This window comes from Copadichromis virginalis, linkage group LG3, assembly GCF_057382275.1.
Source record: "Copadichromis virginalis isolate Kocher_CV1m ecotype Utaka linkage group LG3, C_Virginalis_male_GT1.1, whole genome shotgun sequence".
NCBI classification, from domain to species: Eukaryota; Metazoa; Chordata; class Actinopteri; order Cichliformes; family Cichlidae; genus Copadichromis; species Copadichromis virginalis.
In genome coordinates this window covers 50,368,772-50,382,371 of record NC_140620.1, presented here as the reverse complement: position 1 = coordinate 50,382,371, position 13,600 = coordinate 50,368,772, and the positions used below count along the sequence as shown (strand labels likewise).

At 42.7% G+C, this 13,600-nt stretch overlaps 1 protein-coding gene across 8 annotated transcripts in view; it reads left to right on the top strand.

Moving 5' to 3' along the window:
- The window catches only part of mark2b (MAP/microtubule affinity-regulating kinase 2b), a 48,141-nt gene that overhangs the window by 24,277 nt on the left and 10,264 nt on the right, over positions 1 to 13,600 (top strand). For 5 of the 8 annotated variants that reach the window (XM_085451546.1, XM_085451543.1, XM_085451545.1 and 2 more), the window contains exons 4-16: positions 837 to 885; positions 1,124 to 1,189; positions 1,579 to 1,649; positions 1,916 to 1,972; positions 3,659 to 3,895; positions 4,952 to 5,071; positions 5,983 to 6,085; positions 6,274 to 6,386; positions 6,628 to 6,702; positions 6,932 to 6,989; positions 7,301 to 7,452; positions 8,806 to 8,900; positions 12,248 to 12,391. In XM_085451546.1, coding sequence (XP_085307672.1) covers positions 837 to 885; positions 1,124 to 1,189; positions 1,579 to 1,649; positions 1,916 to 1,972; positions 3,659 to 3,895; positions 4,952 to 5,071; positions 5,983 to 6,085; positions 6,274 to 6,386; positions 6,628 to 6,702; positions 6,932 to 6,989; positions 7,301 to 7,452; positions 8,806 to 8,900; positions 12,248 to 12,391 — 1,340 coding nt within the window. The remainder of the gene's footprint in view (positions 1 to 836; positions 886 to 1,123; positions 1,190 to 1,578; positions 1,650 to 1,915; positions 1,973 to 3,658; positions 3,896 to 4,951; positions 5,072 to 5,982; positions 6,086 to 6,273; positions 6,387 to 6,627; positions 6,703 to 6,931; positions 6,990 to 7,300; positions 7,453 to 8,805; positions 8,901 to 12,247; positions 12,392 to 13,600) is intronic. The other 3 variants (XM_085451542.1, XM_085451544.1, XM_085451547.1) reach the window with 3 other exon arrangements.

Here is a 13,600-nt window from a genome sequence, read left to right as displayed (position 1 = left end):
TTCCTGATATGAAATATGCAATGTTTTATACTACATGCACGATTTAACACTACAGTCTAATACATGGACTCAGAACCTTTTAAAATTTGGGGTCTGTATTTTGATACTTGGCTATTGTGGTTATTAAAAAGGCCATACTCCCTTTATGCATTTATGGGAATGCAGGTTATTACAGCTTACAAACTGTGCCTCTGTAGAGAACACAATCTCTCATTTTGGAGAAGCTTATGAATAGATACTGCTGCTGCACGATGCTGGAGGCATGTAATAAACTCACATGAAAGACTTTGAGAAACATCTGGAACCAGCAGCTGTCAATTTGGCCGTGCGGAAACAGACAGAAGTGTTATTGGGTCTGATCTAGAAAGATTACGGTTCTGACTTTAACAGAAAAGTTATTGAGCTGATATGTTCAGATGTTACCTGCAGGAAGTGCTTGTCTAGAAAACGCTAAATAGTCGCCTTTAACTCATTTCTGTTCAATTATGCAATTCTAAATTGCACCAGACTTTAGATTGGTAGCTGAGTTACTTTGATCTCTGTTGGTATATCATCACTAACTGTTTTTGTTTTCCTTCCTCCGCTTGAACAGGAAGTGAGTGGTTGTGTGTCAGTGTCAATTTACCTACCACAAACAGAGACTCTGGAGTCTTTGTAATCACACAGAAATTACAATACTGGCGTTTGTTTTCGCTCCCTGTCATTTGGAGCAAATGCACATAATCAAGTGATAGACATTTACACTGGAGAAATGACCGTATAAATGAGTGTCACAACAAGAACAACTCCCTCTGCAGTCTGATGGCGTGTTTGACGGTCTGTCTCGTTTCTCACAGCTCTTCCGGGAGGTGAGGATCATGAAGATGTTGAATCATCCCAACATAGGTGAGTCACCCTGAAACATGAGGTTCAAGTGTGTCGTCACTTGCTGGGAGCCAGTGTTTTTAAGGCCATGTAGCCAGATAATATTAATCCTGCTATTTGTTTTTGGTTTTTTTTATCCCTTTTTGCTTTCATTCTTGCTCTTTGCTCTGCTTCTCCCTTTGTTCTCTTCTTATTCCCTTGCCCCATCACTCCCTCCTCCTCCATTCCTCTTGCTTTGCCTTTCTCTTTCCACCTGCAGTCAAGCTCTTTGAGGTGATAGAAACAGAGAAGACTTTGTACCTGGTAATGGAGTACGCTAGTGGAGGTAAGTGCGTGTCACTGTGAAATGATTCCCCCTAAAAGTTGTCATTCTGTGATAGACCATAAGTAAAGGAAAAAAAATAAAGACCTTTATAAGCAGGATCATTTGCAAAGAGCTTTATTATTGATAAATTTGCTGAAAAAGAATGCCACTGTAAATGTTGTTATAATAATCTATTTATGTTATTGAGTCAATGTGATGACCAGATTTTTATTTATTTATTTTGGTACTGCTGTTGTATCATTATAAGTCAAGTCTGTAATAAAACAGAGTATCAGTAATAAACTCCTAAACGACAACGTTCAGTTCAGTACTCCTGACCCTTTATTCTGGAGGCAGGTATCCAGTTCCAGCACTAAATCTGCTCTCCTCCTCTTTCTGTCGTCTCCCAGGAGAGGTCTTTGATTACTTGGTGGCTCATGGCAGGATGAAGGAGAAGGAAGCCCGTGCCAAATTCAGACAGGTGTGTTGGGTTGAAAACGGCTTTTCCCCCCTCCTTTCACAGAAACTAGTCCAACTTTGTAAGCGTCGTATGTTTCAAGCCAGTTTGGACTGATATTAAGAGTGTACAGTTTGTACTAAGTCTTGCATCACTAGCTCTATCCCGAAATTGCTTTTTGGATGAACTCCTAATGAAGAGCTCACTGTTTGAACCTCTCCATCCTGTCATCCCTCCTCTCCCCTGCTTCTCCCCGTTCCCTCTCTCTCGCTCACTTTGTCACTCTCCAGATTGTGTCAGCTGTGCAGTATTGCCATCAGAAGTGTATAGTACACAGAGACCTCAAGGTGAGAACACACTCGAAGGCATTATTGAATTAGAGTTGGTGTCAAAGCAACCTCCTCCCCTCTCCTCACCTCCACATTTAATCTTCATACTATTGGCTCTTTGAGCTGAAATCCCACCTCTGCAAACGAGTCACCCAGACGATATTCACAAAGTCTGTTAAACGCAAACATGTATTGTATACATTTCTCCTCCTATGTCATCGTTTTGTTGTTTTTTGTTATTTTTTTCCTTTCTGCCAGCTCATCTTAGATTATCCCAAAAACCAAAGCGCACATTATGCACACACAGATCCAAGGCCTCTGGGTCAGTTTGGTTCATAGTATTATTCAAAGTTGTAAATCCTCTTATTGTCCCACCAGACAGACCTGTAGTCAACACATTATCATGATTAGTGGGACAGAAACCTCCTATTAATGAAATTTTAGCAGCTTTTAGCAAGGTTGGATTTCCTACGGATAACAGTTACTAATGGTTGTCATTTAAAACACACACACACAATAAAAGGCAGGCTTAGAAGTAAGCCGTTTCTGGTTGAGACAGAAGGATTATCATAATGCTTGCCTTCCTTCACATTAACACAATCACTGTTGATCTGAGGGTTGTAAAATAAAATAAAAATCGAGCACAGGCTTATTTCTAAGAAGTGCTCCAAAAGGGTGGCTGTAGACCTGCTGGTATCACCCATATTTGGCCATAAGGAAATTGGTTGGCAAGGTTGTAAACATGTTGATCTTAGACCCTCATACTTAGATTGACCTACTTTTAGAGCCAGCCTCAAGTGGCCACAAGATGAACTGCAGGTTTAGGCACTAATGCCATGGCTTCATTTTTCAGGGCTGCTGTTTGGTCTTACAGTGAGAGCAAATTTTGATGAGTGTGCATTTTCACACGGAGACTAAAATGACCCCATTTGAGTGCCAAGACTTAAAAAAATAAAAATAAATGAATACTGTATCGTTGATGTCATGCTCTACTGTATCTCTGCTTCTTTTCATGAGAGATAATAAGGTTGATGTGGATGACTAATAGGTGATTAATATCAACAACAAATCATTAAAAACCTGTGATGTTCCTTTTTTTTAATTTATTTTTTTTAGCTCAGAGGTTAGAGATGATGTCCGTATTGTATTTAATGTGTGCATGCACACTCTCACACACTCAAACGCACAGAAGCTGCAAAGTATTCAGAGCAAGTGAAAAGGAGAGCGGACCTGTTGCTAGGCAACCCCAGCCTCCTTGCTCACTGGTTCACTTCAAGCTTAAAGATACAAACACGCAGGGAAAAACTGTGGTCTCTCACGTTTACCCATTGTGCGCTGCTTGAACGGCACAGACGATTCCTGTGAAAGCTCTCTTTCCCACACAGCTGTTTATTTTAACCCAAAGAAAAGTGTTTTAGAAATCCATCTGTACCATGAATGTGCTACCTACAAAGCCATTTGCATGTCAGATCATGTTACATTTGATCCCAAGCTAGTCAGTTTCTTAATTCCACTTTGTCAGCAGCTCAGATTTATACTTTTTGTGCCTCTGATCTGATGAGCCCACAAAGCAGATCTTAAGTGTTTTTCATTTTTTGGCACATTTGGTATGGCGTGGTTTCTTTCCTCTTTATTTGCTCTCCTGTATTTTGAACATAGTAAATGCCCCTTCTTCTGACCTCTCTCCTCGCCGTTTGTCTGCAGGCAGAGAACTTGCTGCTGGACGCAGACATGAACATCAAAATAGCCGACTTTGGCTTCAGTAATGAATTTACTCTGGGGAACAAGCTGGACACGTTCTGTGGCTCCCCGCCCTACGCAGCTCCAGAGCTCTTCCAGGGCAAGAAGTACGATGGGCCTGAGGTGGATGTCTGGAGCCTCGGAGTGATCCTCTACACACTGGTCAGCGGCTCGCTGCCCTTCGATGGACAAAACCTCAAGGTCGGAAGGGTGTGTGTGTGTGTGTGTGTGTGTGTGTGTGTGTGTGTGTGCACGCATTACATAAGTGGAAGTCTGTATTCTGTGGGTGGTTGTAGTATTTGTCATGCTGGTTTCTGTTCCCTCTTCCTGCAGAATGCAGAAATTGAACTCTAGAATGGGTGAAAGTTATTATCTCTCTGCCTGTATTGACTTTCCAAATTTGCATTCGTTGATGATATGTGTTCGGTGTTTAAAGAGAGATTTAATGTTTCCTGAACTGCTTTTGCTACCAATCATTCACACCACCTATCACACTGTGCATTCAGTCAGTACCCACATGAGTCATTCTGGAAGTGCAGACACATTTTGGGTGGGCGATATGACATTGAATGTGATGGTATTGATATTAAAATGCCAGAGAAATATAATCTAGGCTTGCTGAGCATGCCTTTTGCTCTACCTCCTATTGAGTTTTATGAAAATGCAGTGCTTGACAGAATAAGCACATTCATTACAGCTGAGTTAACAAGCGTTACTACGTGCATTAACCTGCTCCGTGTCTGAGCACATGAAAGTTGATAAATGAGCTGAACGGTGGTGATTTTAAAAATAAATAAATAAATAAATAAATAAATTGCGATGGTACTCTGTGCCTGGGAACTGGAAGTGCGTTCTCGTATTAAAGCTAAAGAAATACCCACAAGTCAGTGAATTTCATTTAATGCTTATATCACCCACGTCCTGTGCTGCAGCTCTGATTGAATCAGAGCTTTTTGAAATGCTAACCAGCTTATATGAATATGGTTCTTGTTTAATAAAACTGTAATTCATTTGTAAGCATAGATAATGTTTAGCTTGGCTATGTGGAGCCATATCTGATTGAGGTAGGAGAATACTGATGAGATTTCCTCTTCACTCGCATCATAAAGTGTTTAATCTTTACATAAACCTTTGGATGTTTAGTTGCTTTGCTTTGCCCAAATTTATTTTCAAAGCAAAGCTGTGTGTGTGTTTGTGTTTAAAATTGCTGATTGTTTGCGCTTACTGTTGACTCTTCATATACCTGTCCATCTCCAGGAACTGAGAGAGCGCGTGCTACGTGGTAAATACAGGATTCCTTTCTATATGTCCACTGACTGTGAGAACCTGCTCAAAAAGTTCCTCATCCTGAACCCTTCAAAAAGAGGCAGCCTCGAGGTATAACGCACAGCAGTGCCACACGCACACACACAAGTCACAAAATGCCTTTAATTCAGTTACTGCATTTGTTTCCTTGTGAATGAAACGATCATTTCAGCCACCTATATGTAACTGCGTGAGTCCTACAGATGTTTTGAATGTAGCTCGTTGCTAAGAATGGTGTTTACAGCCCGTATAAGACTGTAAAGTTAGACTTGCTTCATCAGCCATATGTGAGTTTGTTGCTGAGGTGCAAAGTGCTTTTTAAAGACTTAGTAAATACCTGTTAAGAGTAATTTAATTTGGTTGCGCTGAATGTGGATGGAAGGTAACTTGCTCGGATGAAAAATATTACTAAGGTGACAGGGAGGGGGGAAGTGTTGCTGCTTGCATTGGCTTGTCAGGTTGTAGGTTTTGTCAGCGTATGTAGTTATTCCCGATCCTTGATTGGTCATGCTAAAACAACCCCATAAATTCAGTTTAATGTTTTTAAAAATGAGTCATGTGCCTGTTCGTTTAAACCCACTTAAGATTGTACGCACTTGTTTCAATCGGCAAAGTGCATCTCGCTCAAACAATGAACGTACAGTCTATTCTGCTTTAAGAAGCCAGTGGATCAATAACTCTTAACTGAACCCTGCTGTGATTGCGCTCAGCTTTTATCAGACATACAGTCTTTATATAATGTCCATTTTCATCATCGTGGACTCTGCAGCGTATGAGCGATATTGTGGGCTTCATCCTTAAAGTCTAAATGCTTCTGTCAGTGTAGTATCTGAATTGTGACACCGTTAGTTTCCCAGGAGAAAAGTATGGGTGAACTACTACTACTCTGTTCATCTTTCATCCTTCCCCACACTCCTTTCTGCCCATTTGTCCTTTTTGCCAACTCATGCCTCCCTTTATCTGTTTGTTTGGCTTTCTACCAGCAGCAGATAATGAGAGACCGGTGGATGAATGTGGGCTATGAGGAAGAGGAACTCAAACCCTACATCGAACCTCAGCCAGATTATAAGGACCCCAGGAGGACAGGTAGGCAAGAAAAAAAAAAAGAAAAAAAGATGACTCTCTAAACCCCCTTTTCTTCATCACACACAGCAACACCTAAGCCTGTATACATTCTCTCTTTCTCTTCGTCTTCTTTTTTAATCTTTAGGAGTTATATAAAGTTGGTGTCAGCTCACCGTTCTATTTATAACATGGTTTTACTGTATGTGCAGACATCATGCTGCAGATGGGATTCTCTCAGGAGGAGATCCAGGACTCGCTGGTGAACCAGAAGTACAACGACGTGATGGCCACATACCTGCTTCTGGACTATAGGAACTCTGAGGTTACTCAGGTTTTTTTAAATCATGCTTCACCCTGTAATACCAGAGTCATAATAACTATGCAAGGTACTGTTTGTCAGAGCTGAGCTGTCCTTTATGAAGAAGTGACTCTATCTTTATATATCTTCTTTTTAATAATATGTATATGATTTTTTTTTTTTTTTTTAGTCCTTTCTGTTTACGTGACCTATACCAGTTTCTTTCTCTCTTGTATTAAGACGTCTGTTTTGGTTTTTCCCTCAGCTTGATGAAGGTGGCATCAAACCTCGGCCGGGAAGTGATGTAAGCAACATAAATGCTCCCCCCCCGCTTCATAAGGTATAATGAGAACACATAATGTCTTCAGCTAGCGCTTAATGAGGTTTCCCCAACTCCAGCAAGCGACACAGATACACTGACTTGACCACACACATGTAGCAAAAGCTCTTGATGTTTGAGGTTCTTAATCATACACATAGGTCATGGCTTCTACATTAAACTATCCCATTGTGTATTTAAGCATGTTAAATGCTGCTCTGACCTTTTGTGTATCTTTTCTCTCTTTAAGGTACAGCGCAGCGTGTCATCCAACCAGAAGCCTCAGAACCGCCGAACCACCGACCAGGGTGAGATTGGTGTGTGTTGAAGGGGAACGGGAACACTGGAGACATAGTTGTAGTTGTGTTGTAGACATGGAAGATCAAGACGAGGATAAGATTTAGGCTGGAATAAAGGTTAAGAAGGAAGCGAAGGTCAAGCGAAGGAAGTAGAAGAGTGAGTGCATGAGTAGAGGGCTTGCTATGACTGCTTCTTGATTGATTAAAGTAAAAAAGGAAGTGACAAACCAGCAGGCAAAGCAGAAGAAAGGTCCAAGGTTCAAGCCTATTAAGTGCTGGTCTGACGCACTGTCTTCCTTTTTTCTTTTTTTTTTTTCCAGGCTCCTCCTACTCCAAAAGGGGAGGTCAGACAGACAACCGGTCAGCAGGGGAGGATTCTGGGAGGAAGGGTTCATCAGGCAGCTCCACCACCAAGGTGCCGGCCAGTCCTCTGGCCTCGTCCGACCGCAAGAAGAGTGGCACACCCTCCACCGTGAGACCTAATACCCATGCTGCTGATATATTTGCATTTAAGCCGTATCAAAAACACAAAGGGTTGTATTTGCGTCATCGCTTGGTACACACACAAATTCCCAAACATGCGCACAAGTAACTGCTGCGTCTGCAGAGCTGTAATTTTTGCCCTTTAGTGTATGCTGTCAACAGCCATAATTACTCACATGCTGTGGTCCAAAGATCAAAATAATTCCTAGTTAATTATCAAACTAAATAAAAACAAGTGGCTTTTAAACTATGAACATCTTAACTGCTCTGCGAAAGTGAAACTGTGCGGGTGTGAAGCTGTTACACTGCCGTGCTATGTAGTTGCTTTTACATTAGAAGATGGTTAGATAAGGCCTTTATCTTTAAGTTATGTACACCCAAAACGTCTCACCGGGGATGAGAGCAGCGTCCACAAACCTGATGAAGAACTCGATGTTTCACAGCCTTGTGCCGGGCTCAGGCCTCCGAGAACGAGAGCTCAGAAGCTCGTCTTTCCGGTTACTCACACAACCCTGAACAAAGAGAACATGCATTCCACAGCACATCCGCCCGCATTGGTTACAGCTTCGTTCATTTAATGACATAAGCACGTGTCACATGCCTTAAGTGCAGTCACCTGCTCTCATCTGCTCAGTTGGCATCAATTGGCAGAACCCTGAGGGAGTCTTATAACCTTAACATCTGACACAGGAAGTGCCTGACAGGGATCTGTATTTGACGCCTACCATTAAACTAAAACGTAACTGTAAAGGTCGAGTGTGCATATGAAAAATATTTTAGGAAATTTCATGTCCACCCGTTTTGGTTTAAAGCCCCTGGACAGACCTCTTGGTAGGACTGTGTGGGTGTTTAGAAACTTTGCTCGATGGACTTCTCTCTTGAGGTTTGTTGCACCTGTCAGCTCGACACGCCTTTAGACATTTATTAATCATTTATCTGTGGGCTTTGGTGACATAACAGACATGTATTATAGCTCTGCCCAACCTCAAGCTGTGCAGAGCTTAACTGTCATTCTCATGGAAAGTGCACACGTGGGAGTGGAGAGGTTTCAAATGACTATTCAACATGTCAAGGTGAAAATGAATTGGTTTTTTTTTTCTTGTGTCATTCACAGATAATTTGGACGAGGGTGCATGAAAATTAATTTGATCCGGGAAATTCTCTTGAGCGCTAATTACGGCGGTTTTTCATTCATATTAGGTTGTTTAAGCTGCTTGTCCTTTTTCCATTTAGAAGTTTGCTGAAAGGCTGTTCCCTGGATACCTTGGTGGGGTCATCAACCCTTAATCAAACCTTTGTCCCTTTTTTCTAACATTTCTATTTTGATGCTCCTCCTTTTCAGAATAGCATCCTGTCCACCGGTACCGGCCGCAGTCGGAATTCTCCTCTGACCGACAGAGCCACTCTCGACCAGAGCATTCAGAACGGCAAAGACAGGTACGCAAACGCACGCACACTAAATACACACACAGAATTACAAATGAGAGAAGACAAGGGCAAACGCAGCCACTCAGGCGTTCTCACAGGCACTCTTTCTCGTCATTCAAAGCCCAACTAGTTGCTTTGAGGCGTCTTTGCCGCGTCTTCACTCATATACACATAATACAAACACACACTCACCATGGTTTGTGAATGAAGCAGCCCCACAGCTGTCTCAGTGACTGAATCCCAGACCTTGGCTGGTACTCTCCAGAGCTCTGCCAGCTGGCTCAGGGAGGCCCGCAGCCTTCCCCCAGGGTGGGGTGAGCTCTGCTGGACATGGAAATCGGGCTCTCTCTCGGGAATTTAGGCCAAACCTCCAGAAGATTACAGATTACTCGTGATGGCCTGATGGAGGCCGGGAGAAAGCCCTGACGTGGAAGCATCCAAGTGTGCAGGTTTACGTACGCGATCTTCAAACGCTATAAAAACGCACAATAGAAGTGTGACACCTCCAGTCCCTCCAGAGTCCCTTCAGGTGTCACACCCATGCTGCACCCAGGTAAAAGAAGGTGCAGAAGTGACATTAATCCTATAAAATCACAGATGGCTAAAAGCAGCATTTAAGTTAAATAATTGATTTTCTTTAGCCTTAAGTCAAGCTTCCATCTTTTTCCCCCCTCCTTGTTCACTGGAACGAGCTACTGTGGAGTTTTATGGAGTATTCCCCCTATTTTCCACTTTCTAATTTCTCATTTTAAACTTTCTGCGTGTGATTCATCCTCCCGGCTCTCCTCTCATCCTGGATCCCCTTTCGGTTTTTAAAAGAACGGTCCAAATCTTGTTGCCCTCTGACGGTTCTGCGCGTGCTAACTTCTGGTGTCAAGCAGCTCATAACACGTCCCCGCATACAGCTATACGCACATCACTCATGCTTAACCCAGCCATGTGCTTTGTGGGCTTTTTCATGAGCATTAAACATAAAACCAAACCATAATCCCTACTAGGACGCAGCATTCATGGTCATGGTTCATACTGCTTTGTTTACCTGTTCATGTGTCCGTCTCAAATGACCCCATTGTTCCCAACGTGGCGCACCACCTACAGTATGGCAGATTCAGTTGAATCCAAGTAGAGGCTGTAAAATCAAGTCTCCTCTGCGTTCACTGTTGGAAACGGTCATTTGAGACAGCATTGCTTTTTTAGTACTGTGGGTCTGTTAACTATGGTAGGCTCTGCTAACTCAGTGGTTGTCATCTGCTTTGATTTTAAAGTTACTTTATTTGATCATCACTAATGCTTTGAAGTTTGGGCTTTTATACTTGTTATACCCTACCCACACCACCCCCCCTTTCTGTCCTTTTCTAATTTCCTTAATTTGGCTTCTTTTATCTGCTGCTGAGCCTCCCTCTGGAGTCGCTCACATTTTCTTGGCACCTCCTTCCTTTGCTTTATTCGAGCTTCCTTTTCCCCCCCTCTTCTTGTCCTTATATTAATCTTTCTTCTTATTTCTTTCTTTTCCTCCCCTCTCTCTAAGGAGATTAGAGACTTGTGATGGAATATTAACTCTTAGTAGCACTATATGGTCCTCGCGTTCACCTCCTAATAGGCTTACATATGCACAAATACATCCACTCACATGCAGAGAGGCGGCTGGGCATGCACAAATTTCAACACGAGTCATACACGCTCACACTCACTACACACTGGGTTATCCAGTTAATATTTTCCATCACCAGCCATGCTAATCCCTGTGTTTCTCTCAGCTGTGTGCTTGTTTTCTGTGTAAATGTCCCTCTTTCTCTGTGTTCATTCTTCCACACTCTCTTGATATCTCTTGTCTCTCCACGGTACCACTCTCCGCTGTCCCTTACAGTGTGTGTGTGTGTGTGTGTGTGTGTGTGTGTGTGTGTGTGTGTTTTCTCTTGTGCATGTGGATAAGGTCAAGTTAACGCCGTCGGTAATGTGCAGAGCTTTGTAGGCTGTAGCAGCCTCCTGATTAGCAGAGGGTTCAAAGAGGAACTCAGCATTTTGTTTGTTTTTGTTTGTTTGTTTTCTTAAGTAATTCTTAAGAAATGTCAGTTGTGCAACTTTGTAGGTGATAAAATAGATGGAAAAAGTTTGGATTGTTTACATTTGAGGAGGTATGTGAAAGTGGTAAGTCAGGAACTGCAAGCTCTGATCTCCTACCCAGCTGGTTTACTGTAAGAAACTAAACTTGTTAACGTGTCATTTGCTGGAATCTGCATTTTTGGCATGACTGTTTGCAAAGGAAACAGTTTGTTGTCAGAATTGACTTAATATAGCACATTTTGCTTCTATCAGTAGTATTTATTTTGAAAATGTAACGAAGCAAATTTGTCTTAAAAGAGGCAACAAAGCACATTTATCCACTGACGGGGGAACTTAACAGGAAAAATATTGTTTGTTATTTTACTGTGTACATAAAGGATGTCGAGCTTTCGAGTGTGTTTTTCGTTTTTCCCCAGTGATGTATACACGTAAGGGAAATTTGGCCGATCTCTGCTGAACGCTCTGTTCAGAGGTTTTGTCAGGCTGATGCCTTCTCGGTGCCAGTTTGACGTCTGTGTTGAACTCACAGATGCACGAGTGCAGGTGGTCAGAACGGACTTTGGGGCATTGCGCTAAAGATAGAAGCTACATTACACTAAAGCCTCGCGTTGTCATGGAGGGAAGATCTGGCAGATTTTATACCGAAATGAAGGCACGGATGGTTGTTTTATTTATCTCTTTAATTTATAGGCAAAACTTTGTTTTTACTGTGTTTATTGACTTTATCCACATAATTTGACTTTTTGCTGTGCTGTGTGTGAGAGATAAGAAGCTGGTCTCCTGTGCTCTGCCCTCTGTGTCACGTACATTTTTATATGTAAAGTTAAAGGGACAGGCAGCCTTTTGAATGAGGTTTCACAATGAAGCAATGTTCACAGCAACGCACTGGCCCTCCTCCTTTGTTCCTGTGTGTGTGTGCGTGTGCGCGCGCGCGTTTTCTGTCGCTCTTTGTTTCTACTTCCTCTGTTCTTCCTCTTGTGTCCTGTTTTCTCTGCTCTTCTCTCCCTCCTCCCCCCCCCCCCCCCCCCCCCCTTACAGTGTATGATAAGTGCTGCTTCTAACCATACTCCACTTCACCTCCCTGCCCACCTACACACAAACCCCGCCCGGTGTGCTTGTGTTTTGTTTTTGTTTGTTTTTTTTGGGGTGGATGTTTGATTGTGTCTCTGTTTGGCGTGCCTGTCCTGTCTTACTCACGTTTGTGGGTGTGTTTGCATATACGTGTGTGTGTGTGTGTCTGTGTTGGGCGGGGCACTCCTCCTCCTCCTCTTCCTCCCCGTCCTTCCTCTCAGCCTAAACACTCCGGGTTCCCGCGCCTCCACTGCCTCAGCCGCTGCCGTCCTCTCCTCCTCCTCATCCTCGCGTCCCCGCCACCACAAGTCCCTGTCCTCCTCCAATCATCCATGCCCCTCTGACCTGCACGCACCACGGCCCAGGCAAGTCTCTCACACTCTTTTTGTCTTTCACACACACACACACACCTCTCTGCTCAGATCATCATCTTTCCTGCAATGGACACAAAAGAAAAAGAAGAGATGAAGATGGGATAAAGTGATTTATCCCAAGAAAGGTCCTCAGATTGTGTTACACCTGCTCATCTACACTAAATGCAGAATTGATTAAAAGCTTCTAAAAAAAAAATGCAGCTGATTACAGGACCAAACATCACAAAACAGTAAAGTGTACAGTAATCAGAAAAAAATCCTCTTTTTCTTATGATGGATATCCTGCATAAAGCTTACGGTCACTGTATAACTTCATGGTAACAATTATTCCCCCCATGACGAAGCAGAACTGTGAAGAAACGTGCAGCAGCAAACACACTAAGTAACACTGCCATAAGTGAGGCTCTGCTGCTGCTATTCTTGCTGTGATATGCACTGTCGGCATGTATACATTCTCCACTATAACATCACCATAGTGAGATGGTCAACATTTCTAAGGCTTGCAATCATAGGCTCACCAGTTACTTAGCAACGGCCAGGAAGTACATCGCCGAGCTCAGAAAAGCTGCACAATTGTGGAGATGTTGACATAGCTCGTCTTTGGCCAGTCACTCACATTCAAAGCTCTCATCTATCAGTGGAGACATAACTGAGCAGGCAGGATTTGAGAACAAGATGAGCAGGTTCATTTTTTTTATTTTGATTTTTTTTAAGCTGTCCTGTACCTCTGACAGGCCAGAGCTGTTTTTCTACTTGTTTTTGTTTCCTCGCAGCATAAACCATCTGCGGACTAACAAGAATTATGTCTCTATTCTCAGAAGCCTTAATAGATTGCATAAGAATCTTGGTTTGATAATCCTACATCTATTTTCTCAGTCCAGCGTATGAAATAGAAAAGCTGAAGGAGCGGACAATCCCTGCGTTGTGTCATTTAGAGGAAGTAAAAGAATGTGCAGTTGCTCTGGGGAGAACCAGACAAATTACAGATGTAGCTGTGTTACTTTCTGTTTATGTGAAAACACCTTTGTGTTATCTGTTGCATGTCCTCTATAGGTATTTTCCCTTTGTCCCCGATTTGATATTATGGCACACATTGTGTTTGTTGATGAGGGTTTTCCCCGGCTGGTAGAAATGCTTTTCAGCTGTTTGTGGGAATTTATCCACCTTTAAGGTTTCCCAGCCTCAGTGTTTTGTTCCCAA